Genomic DNA, 10,770 nt, shown 5'->3' on the forward strand with positions numbered 1-10,770 from the left:
ACCTCTTCATGTTCAGATCTCTCCCGGGTCGCCAACTTGCCAGCTGAAACAGAGCCCCCTTGCTGCTCTTGCCGGTAAACCATCTGATGACTGATGGTGTGCTTGAGAACCAAGCTATTGTCACCGCAACTGCAAGGAGCCCGGGGAGGTGGCCCTTGATGGCTGCCTCGGAATAGTCGAAGTCGGTAGACAGCCCGTGGCTATCACAAATGGCTGGCTGATCCAGAGAGTACTAGCATTCAACAATCTGTGACCAAATGCACTCTTGTGCTAACATGCAACCAATCTGTGACCAAAGATGACAGTCAGTCAGATTCTGCCTTCGGATCAGACGCATTACGCAACCAGGCGTGGTGTGGCAAATTCGACAATCTTCTTCAAGTATACGTACTCCCTCCGTCCGAAAATACTTGTCATCAAAATGAACAAAATGGAATGTATCTAAAACTAAAATACACCTAGATATATCCTCTTTGTATTTCCGGACGGAGGGAGTATATGCTAAACCAATACATGCTTGCAATTTTGGCATCTTTATTCGGCAATATCTGCGCGTAGCCATGGGCAGAACAACCTACAAAGTTCCAGGACCAATCACACGTTCGTATCTAATTTGCCTAGTGACAAATTGGATTTGATCAGAAGCATCCTTTACAGATTCAACAGCGGCACTTGCTCTGCAAGTTTGCACCAGATTGTTGACATTATTGTATACCACTACTACACTACTATGTCTAATCTACTGGTGGAATGAAGTGCCATGTTGTTCGATATGTCTTGTCTTGACAAATGTTGGAAGTCAGGCGGTTGTTATGCCGACCGCCATCGGATCTTCAGGTATCCGAATTTGCCAGCACCGGGAGACGAACCCTCGAAGACAATTGGTAGGTAACCGGTGGCTGCTTTGTATCTTTTCTGGATCTGAAAGGGTCCAACAAGTATTGAGTTAGTATTCACAGATACAATGGTGAATTGTGATTATCCTTTGGGGAAGGATTCAAGATTTATCTATCTTTTGGGATCAGAAATCAGAGGAGAGTTAGTGTGGTTGTAATAGAGAATTCAGGGTGTTCACTAATACAAAAAAAATACTCCCTCTGTTCGGAATTACTCGTCCAAGAAATGAATGTATCTAGATGTATTTTAGTTGTAGATACATCCATTTTTGTGACAAGTAATTCCGAACGGAGGGAGTACATGGACAATTACCTCGAAAATCTCTTCACTACTTTTCAGGCTATTTTTCCCAATAACACAAACTGAACCACCAGAACCTCCACCAGTGATCTTTGCACCAAATAGACTCGGGCCTTCATGTTGCGAGGTGGTCTTCCTGTGCTGGATTTCTTGTACTAGATTCACCAGCCTATCAGTCCCATCAGAACCAAGCCCGCAAGCATTGTAGCTGTAATGGCACTGCCATCAAGGAGAAAACAAGAGGGTCAACAGTATGCCACAATTTCTGAATTTGAAATAATACAGAAGCACATGGATTGATAACCAAGTGTCAGAACGCATGAAATTTACCTGATACATAAGTTCTCCAAGGGCTGAAAGTTGCTCATCTGTTTTGGCTGCTGTTAACAATGCTTTGAAGGCCTACATAGCAGATGATATATTTTTAAAAAGAAAATCTTAAAGCTGTTTGCGAGAGCATATAATCACAGGTTTTATCTAAGCTTTTTTTGACGCTATCTAGCTTAAGATAAAACCAAATGCCTCTCTGTGTGCAGCTTGTATGGGAAAACATGCTTTTTAAATGCTTTTGAGCTCAGAGCTCTAAAATAATTGGTAAGATATACTTCCTCTGTCTCATATTAGTAGTTGTCTACTAGATACGTCAATTTCAGCGACAGCTAATATGAGACGGAGGGAGTATAAAATTAGTAAACACATGAAAATGGAAAGAAAACGAAAAAGAAAAAACCCTGTAAGTTGTCATCATCAACAACCATTATGCGGAAGAATTGGCAATACGGTTTAAGATAGTAAACCTCAACACGGAAGTTCTCGTATATGGGATGTCTAGTAGGAGCCTTCACACTGTAAGATCTTTTTGGGTCAATAACTGTTACTGCATCGTTGTGATCTCCATATTTCTCCATAAATTCATCCCCAGTAATAAACTCAGGTATATCTCTTGCATAGGCAGCTTCATATCTGTAGTAGAAGAATTAGCATGTGAATCTACACAACAAGGAAAACGCAATGCAGAATCACAAGTCTTCGCCAATTTTAGTAACGTAAAGCAGACCTATGAGGTGGTAGGTTGCATAAATACTGCAGTGAAGCTTCAGATTTCAGAAGATCCACACCATATTTTTCATATTCTTCAGAAGCGTCGCACGATTGCGTAGGAGTAGACGGAAAGGATTGAGAAATTAGGTCAGATGCAGCACACTTAATCATCTTGCGTCCCATATATGTGCCTACCCTCACAGATCCATAATCAGTCCCACCAACACTACACAACACAAAAGAGTGCAATTAGCTTCAGTTCAGTGCTGAAAGCAGCTCAGGAGTACACTAGGCACAATCAGGACAAGATCTACCTATGTCGTATCCCAGAGTCGAGACCCCAAAATCGTATATGAGTTGGAATGCTGACCAATTCTTTCACTTCAGCAGGCTGCACGGAAGTTGACAAAATAAATACAAAGATCAGAGAGCTGGACTGGATGAATGATTGTATCAACCAGCTATTGGAACATGATAACCCTCACTAACCTGGCAAACCATAGCCAGAAGTTTGTTGGCTTCTCCGCAAGCAGATGTCATTTGGTCCATTACACCACAAGGAGCTCCAACAATGTGATTCTCAACCTGCATAATTGTTTACCAATGGATGAATAACTTGAACAGAAGATGAAGTGATGATTGCAACACAGTTTGAACCCGTCAAGGGGTAACTTTATCTTTATAAATACCGTACCTTTTGACAGAGTATAGCAAGATCCCTTGGAGCAATATTTAAACCTACAGCAAAGGAAAACACATGGGTTAATGCCATTTAGCATGTTCAGTTAAGTTGAATGTGCACCAGTAGCTGCAGACAAAGTAGGGAGTTCAAATAATGTGAACTAAAATAAGAATCATTCTATAAGATTTTTCTACAAGCAACATGTATCGCTGTAATCAATGTACTAACCATAGACTGCGGCAATAGCAGACATTGTAGCAACCTCCACTGATGCAGAAGATGAGACACCTTTGCCTTCAGGAACAGAAGAAGAAACCTGATCATCCAAACAAGAATATCAAAAGGTGGCCATACAAGCAGTCCATTTACAATTACGTATGACAGAAGAAAATTCAATCAATTAAAGTACTGTTTGGAAATAAATGTGAAACAAGATATCTGATGGCTAATTAACATTTAACACACAACGTCCTTTGCTGATGAATTCTTAAAGCACACCTCCCCAATTTGAGCAAGGAGGGAAATAGATGAGCTGTTACATATTTTAAACCGTGACAAGAGTTTTGATGAAACTTAGTAGAAAGGCTCAATACCCACCAAAATGCTCATGCTGTCTGTGAATTGAACACCTAGTTCAGTCATCAACACAAGAACTGTTCCAGCAACATAGGCAGCCCATCTGAGATAGAACAGTTCTGTCAATAAGAACACACATGCCATGTTATCACTTAGAGAGGAAAGATAAGCATTTTTCTTACTTTTGAGATGGGTCCTGGGAGAAATATTCTTTGGCCTTCTCATATGATATTGGTTTGTCACCATCCATAAAATCAGACAGGTCCATATCAAATGTTGGTGCGCGGTTACTCAATTCAGAGCCAAATGATACCTGCACAAACATCCAGTTGTCCAAAATGAGACTACACATTCAATTTAACATGTCGCATCTACTCTGGCTGGTTGCTCTCTGTGAAAGAGAATGTCAGAAGAACGAGAAAATGGAACTTAACATGCTACTACCTCCGTACGGAATTACTTGTCGCTCAAATGGATGTATCTAGCACAATGCTAGATGCATCCATTTGAGCAACAAGTAATTCCGGATGGAGGGAGTACATTTTTTAGTTATCCAGCGGGCAATGCAAGAAATGAGAGGTGAAAAAGAAAACCTGTATGAACCCATGACTGTGTGCAAGATACGAAGATAAAGAAGCTTGGAGATTTAATTATACATACAATTTGCAAAATCGGCACTGCTCCATTTGCTAGCTGCCTAGCCTGAGTATGCTTCCATAGCTTCTGCTTGATAGGATCACTTCTCTGAATAGCAACATGACAGGCCTCTCGAATGGGCATCTGGTAATTGGACAACCACAACGTCAATTAGATATGCCAAAAAACTAACACCCTTCCATTTTACTGAAGTAAACTGAATGGACCAATTCCCTAAGGTGGTATTTGTAAAGAAAAGTAGAATGCTGATAAATATCAAGATAGATAATCAATCCCTGCTATAACCCATTCATTCTGGAGGAGAAGGACAGAGCCTCAAAATGTTCCAAACACCTATATTACTGACAACCCACTAAACTAATCACCATCTAATAAAGAAATCAATCACTATGTCAGGCGTGTGCATTTGGAGATAGTACATGTAAGCACATCATGTCACAATGCACACAGGAGTCCAGGATAAACCCTATGATGACGCGAGACATAGGAGGAGAAACAAACTAAAAGCAAAGTAAACACATAATGGAAGAATCTGTAAATACTGAAAATTGAGTTTACTATTTTCATAAAATTGACATGCAAGCATAGCACAAGAACAAAACTATTTTCAGAATTACCTGCAGTACAAGACTTCCTGAATAATCTGCAATGCCACCCATGACGTCCAATCGTCCAGGTGCTCTTGCAACATATATATCCTCCTGCAACAGAACAAATCACTAATTAACACTGCATACGAATCTCATTTGACAAAATATTTTCCTCAAGTATCAAGAAAATGAAGGGCGCGTCATCAGACATGGTTGTAACTTTTGCGTTATCTAGTCTAGTATAGGGAAAAGAAGCAGAACCTGGGACAGGTTACATAATTCACTATTGAGGGACTGGAAAAGGCTGAACTGCATACCTGCAAGTCAAAGAGTACAGAAGCAGCAGTCCTTTCTCGGGATTGCTTCTCAGGGATCCTCGGATCGTTTCCAACAAGCCCAGATAAACTTGTCAGGAAAGCCATAGTATCGGTTAATCCTTGCATGTCTCCATGGAGAATCTCGAAGTCCTCAAAAGATCTGACAAAAAGTAAGATATAGAATGGGAACATAACAGCATACACTCTTGGAGAATCGGCAAATGATATGAAGGAAAAAGAAAGGAAATGTGAACTTACGATTCTGCACTTCCATTAATCCGACGAGACGCGGGTGCTACTGCTGGGCGAACACCGATTTCTTTCTCGGAGAGAGAATACCATTCAGGAATTCCTACATCTCTCCCCGGAGCCCTCTGTAGTTGGTATCCTAGCACTATGGCATCACGTAATCGTCTTGCCCCGCTCAACTATGATTGTACAATCAAACAAGTTTATTAAATAAGGGCAAAAGATGTGAAATTTGTTAACAAAAGTTTATAGTTTAAAATTTCCAAAGCAGAAAAAATCAAGGTACAATAGAAGGTGAAATAAGCTCAATGATCATAGTCGGCATTATTATATGTACAGTCACTCACCTTGCCGGAAATATACTTCTTCCCGACAGCAGTATCCTGGAGGATATGTGCAGCCACCTGAATGAAGAAACAAAAGCTTAGAATGCATAAAAGGGTTTGCAATGCAATCTAATAAGTGGACTGGACTGCATAAATGTTATATCTTGTTCTAAGGAAAACAGGAAACGGGATATTAAGTTGCTGCCTCCTGATTTTTTGGAAGAACTGATTCTGCAAGCTATTTAAATGCTTCTTATATTTAAAACCAAACTGTCCCTGGTTGTTCTGTGGAAATGTAATCATCAACATGATTTCTAATTGAGTTTGCAAATAACATTCACAAATATTGCACCTGGGAGCGGAAAGTAGATTACCTCGCCACCATTTATTGGACGATCATAGCAGGGTTTAAGTGTTAAAGCACGTAGCAGATAAGGTTTCCAATGTCCAGTAAGTAAATCCCTCCGTATCATCTCAATGCCACATTGATAATGCTGTTTTTTAAGGGACAAAAGAGAATACAAGACAGCGTGTCATATTACTTGAATGACAGTCTTATATAGCCTGAAATACCATTTATGTAAGGTGATGCTCAGAGATGTTTTAACCTCAAGCATATTCCGCAGAAAAGGCTCTTCATTGAAATAATCTCTACGAACAAATACAAATGGCAGCTTGTACGCCAAAGCCTCACTCACGGTACCATATCCAATTTTCCCTACATGCGAGAGCCACAATTGTCATGTGTCGGGCAAGAAAAGGAAAAACAGAGAAAATAACACCGATGTGTATAACATTGTGTTTACCAAGCATGCAGTCAGATGCTGCCATTAAATCAGGTGTGTACGCATCCTTTGCGAGCTTGACATAATTTGGAGGAAGCTCTTGAGTATCAGATGCACCACATACCTGTCAGAAAATAGCATAATTTTAGTCAGAAAGGTTGGCAAGACACTGAAAGGAAGTAAATAAATTGTCGTCAAACAAACGGTACCAAACAAAGCCAACCATCAGGCAACCACTCTTTCTTCAATTTCCATCCTGCCGGCTGGAGAATAGAGTAGTATCATCATAATGACATTAATATTGAACTAGTATAAAAAACAAAGATCAAAATTTAACAGATGTGTGATTAGCTGCCATCAGTTAGTTTATTAAAATGAAGTAAAGCATCCACGTATTAGAAAAAAGTCCTGCTTAGTTAATGGCCCACCTGTCCTCCAAAGTTGAAAATGACCACCTTAACATCCTCTGCAATCCCTAGTTCCTTTCTCACCTGATATATGAAATTGTAGAAGTTAGACACAAATAATATGGATTAGTTTATAGAGTAACATTCTCAAGCAGAATCATACAGACCTCGGATCGAGATTTGTGTAATCTTCTCACCACAAGAGGCACATCAATAACATCACGGAAAGCAGGCACTGTAGAAGATAAAATCAGTCACTTGTTATTCATGAGAAGTGCAAGCCAATATTTAAGATCTTTGGAAATATCATCACTCAGTCGGGGGGACATACTAGGGCAGTATCCAGGGAGTCGTAGTAAGAACTCACAATGTGAGTAATCCTCTGCTATCTACAGTTATTGTCAACAGGTGTACATGGTTATTAAACAAACGTAATAAATCGCAGCTTGCATATGTACACTATGAATGGCCAATATTAAGGAAAAATACAGATGTCGATTTCAGCTCTGGAAGGAGGATGCTTTTAGAACTTAGTGCCAGCCAACTAATTAACACTGCATTTAATGACAAACCAGCATATATACAAGATTTATCCTAAAGGTAGAAAACTTTTAAACTTGAATTTAGCATGCCAGCAAGTGCTACAATAAGGAACTAAGTCTGCAAGCAGGGCACCTGCCACACAATTGAGCGATGATGATTTCCAGCTGCTACAACGTACTCTGCATAAATGAAGTCCCAACTGCAAATTGGAGATAAGATCAGGGCATTTCTGTATGGAAACCAAAATAAGATGACTATGAAAAATATAAAAACAATTAGTTGCATACTGCCTGTCAGTTCCAGATAAAAGCCACTCCCTCCGTTAACAAATACCCCCTCCATCCCAAAATAAGTGACTCAACTTTGTACTAAATTTTTGGGATGAAGGGAGTACTTCAATATGGACTACATACCAACTGAAATGAGTGAACAAACATACTAAAACGTGTCTATATACATCCGATTCAGAAAAAAGTTAAAACAACTTATATTTGTGAACGGAGGGGCTAATTGAATTATAAGGTATTGTTTTTTTATAACTATATGGTATTGTTAGCATTACACAGAGCTGCAGAATTTTGTGGCTTAAATATAGCAGACAACAATTTATGCACAGACCATAAAGAAGTTACAAAAAATACATCAGTATTTATGTGCCATGCCATCAAGATGTTAGCAGCAGAAAATAGGCATAAATTAGTTGAGTTGATGACTACAGCAAGTAAGTAAACACTGATTCCCTAAAATACTCAGGGTACAACCTATTACATGACAACTGGCTCGGCCGTTTGTACAGCCTCATGGTATTTACAACACTTAGAACGAAGCAAACAGAGGAACAACTCACCTGAAATTCGTGACACACACGGAGCGAATGCCAGCATCTGCAGCTGCCCTACACGCCACCGGGACGACATCCGAAACCTGCCCATGGTCAACAGACAACATAATTCTGAATTCAGATGCTGCATGCCAAGGGTTCATGGAGATTTCAGATATCATATAACAGTAGAAATCAACTGGCAGGAGTCGCCAGAAGAGGAACAAAATATTTAAGTACCACTAAGTCGGCCTTGATTGAGTGGAGCCACTCCACTTCAGTCCTGAGTATCGCCTCGCGGGGCACCACGGCCGTCTGATGGTACTGCATTCCGCGGCCACCGTACGATCAGTCAGTCAGCCGCAAGGCGAGGCGGGGATAGTAATAAAGAGAAACGACACGATAGGTGGGGTTGGGATCGGGACCTTCTCGAGGGAGGCGAGCCGGTCGACGGTGAGCGCGTCGGCCTGCACGGCGCCGCAGTCGAGCAGGACCCTGCGGATGTGGAGGCTGGGGGAGTCGATCTCAGTGGTGAAGACGAACTCCGGCGCGGCGGTGACCACGTGCACGTCGTGCCCCGCGCTGATCAGGTGCCTCACCACCTGCGCGATTTAATCATAAAAATCCGAGGTCAGGGGAGGACGCGCGCGTCATCGGTCACCCCCAACCGAGAGGAAACAGAGGCGGACCTCGAGGGCGCGGGTGGCGTGGCCGAAGCCGTGGCCGGTGATGTAGTAGGCGAAGACGAGGCGCTGCTGCGCCGGCGGCGGCGCCTCCTCGGCGCCGCTTCCCCGGGCCACCATCCTCCGCGCCGCGGCCGCACCCTCCCTCTCCTTCCTGCTCTGCTCCGGGCGGTGACTGCGCTGGTGTCACTGTGTTGGCGTCTACTGCTGGGAGGACTGGGTCGGCTGATCGGGCCTTCTTATAGTAAGTCGTGGGGCTATCTCATCCTCCTCCCGCGGGACGGGGAGTGAGCGAGAGTCCGGGGCGTGGACGTTTGGTTCTATCCGAGTCCCGCGGCCGGCCCTCTTTTAGTGCCCGGTTTGTTGTGCCGCTATCGCTTATCCTCTTCCGGCGATCTGCTGTGCTGGGTGACGGACTCGTCCGTGTCACGGACTCACGGGCACGCAACGCTCGACTGTGGAGTCAATCTCAGTTTTGATTTGAGCCATGATGAGAGTGACGTGGAGGGAGAGAGGGGTAGAGTAGGATAGGATAGGGGTTTATCTGCAGCAATGATTCCCGCATACCCTCCCATTATCACGGAAAAAAAATTCTATGAGACCAGGTCTCACGGATTAGCAGGTGAGACCCATCCTGATGGATGACACGTGGCATTCGCAAATCACAAAGCATCCATCCCACCCCCACCTGAAATCAGGGAGGGAGAGATTAGATACTTTGTGATTTGTGAATGCCACATGTCATCCATCAAGGCGGGTCTCACCTGATTTATATGAGACCTGGTCTCATATAATTTTTTTCCCATTATCACCCAACGGACACTTGTGTATTCGTCGATCCTGAAAGAAAGAAAATCGAAAATCCCTCCCATTACCACCCAAATACTTGTGGATTCAGGCAGGGCCGAGACTCCGTTAATTAAGGCCCTGTTCGGATCCTCTCCGCTCCACAACTGCAGCTTCCAGAGCGGAGGGAGCGCCAGCACAATTGCTGGGAGCGGCTCAAACCGAGCTCGTCATGCGGAGCAGAGTAAGAGCAACTCTAGCAGACCCCGTATCCCGCCCCGACCCGTAAAATAACCGTCAAAATGCGGGTCGGGGCGGAAAAACTAGTCCGATCAGACCCCGCATCTCGGTCCGGCCCGCAAAAAAATTTAGGGGGCACGGCAAAATCCCGACCCCAACCCGGGAAAACGCAGGTTTCCCCCTCGCGGCTGCGGTGCCCTGCATATTAGCGGAAGCGGTTGGTGGTGGGACATTTCATCCCGCGCTTTCTCCCACCAACCACCTCTCCTCTCCCCCCTCGCGCCGCCGCCCAAGATTTCGACGGAAGCAGCCGGCAGGAGCACGCCGGAAGGCCACCACGCGCACGAGGCCCCCTCCCTCCTCCCCTGTGTCGGCGGGTCACCGGATTTGCAGATCTGCGGCACTTCATCGCGTGGCCGCCGGATTTGGATTTTTCCGACCGCCGGTTGCTGCCCCAGGCGATGGAGTGGTCGGGGAGCCTCTCCCGCAGCCCAGGCAAGGGCGCATCGCCGCATGCAGGGACGGGTTCGCCCTCCCGGCGCCACCGATGATTTGCGGCCATGGATTCGTCCGGCCGTCCACCGGGCTCGGCGCTAGCGCAACGGATGTGTGGCTCGCCGTTGCCACTCATACAGTGCGATGACTGCATGCAGACAGTGTTGCGGCTTACTTCGGCCACGCTGAAGCACCCCGGATGGGTGTTCTTCAAATGCGAAAACGACGGGGTACGTACACTTGGTGTAGCTCGTTTTGATAGCTCATTCTTTGGTTCAATTGCAGATCCTCATTCCGAACATGGTCATTCTTTTCTCTAGGAAGATGAATGCTCATTTTGGTTTTGGGAAGGCCAATACATTGATTTATTGATAGA

At 44.0% G+C, this 10,770-nt stretch overlaps 1 protein-coding gene across 1 annotated transcript; it reads right to left on the reverse strand.

Moving 5' to 3' along the window:
- Nucleotides 1-514: 514 nt before the first annotated feature.
- LOC119322264 (L-arabinokinase-like) lies at nucleotides 515-9,157 on the reverse strand. The gene is made up of 29 exons (XM_037595754.1): nucleotides 8,880-9,157; nucleotides 8,616-8,792; nucleotides 8,431-8,514; nucleotides 8,218-8,294; nucleotides 7,503-7,569; nucleotides 7,159-7,216; nucleotides 6,995-7,062; nucleotides 6,849-6,911; nucleotides 6,630-6,683; nucleotides 6,442-6,544; nucleotides 6,244-6,353; nucleotides 6,010-6,129; nucleotides 5,657-5,713; nucleotides 5,319-5,488; nucleotides 5,061-5,220; nucleotides 4,771-4,854; nucleotides 4,157-4,276; nucleotides 3,679-3,809; nucleotides 3,518-3,599; nucleotides 3,149-3,236; nucleotides 2,933-2,976; nucleotides 2,728-2,823; nucleotides 2,553-2,629; nucleotides 2,255-2,464; nucleotides 1,995-2,160; nucleotides 1,528-1,599; nucleotides 1,210-1,416; nucleotides 821-921; nucleotides 515-677 (listed from the first exon to the last, which is right to left on the reverse strand). The coding sequence occupies exons 1-29, from the start codon at nucleotides 8,991-8,993 to the stop codon at nucleotides 575-577; spliced, it is 3,063 nt and encodes a 1,020-aa protein (XP_037451651.1). The 5' UTR covers nucleotides 8,994-9,157; the 3' UTR covers nucleotides 515-574.
- Nucleotides 9,158-10,770: the final 1,613 nt, after the last annotated feature.

Source organism: Triticum dicoccoides, chromosome 6B (genome assembly GCF_002162155.2).
Source record: "Triticum dicoccoides isolate Atlit2015 ecotype Zavitan chromosome 6B, WEW_v2.0, whole genome shotgun sequence".
NCBI lineage: Eukaryota > Viridiplantae > Streptophyta > Magnoliopsida > Poales > Poaceae > Triticum > Triticum dicoccoides.

Bases quoted from the DNA above. Each gene is read 5' to 3' on its own strand.
- LOC119322264 (XM_037595754.1), bottom strand. From the start codon at position 8,993: ATGGTGGCCCGGGGAAGCGGCGCCGAGGAGGCGCCGCCGCCGGCGCAG. The intron at 7,217-7,502 runs GTGCCCTGCTTG...CAATAACTGTAG, and splicing joins ATCGCTCAATTGTGTGGCAG to ATAGCAGAGGATTACTCACA. The intron at 3,600-3,678 runs GTAAGAAAAATG...GTTCTATCTCAG, and splicing joins TCCCAGGACCCATCTCAAAA to ATGGGCTGCCTATGTTGCTG.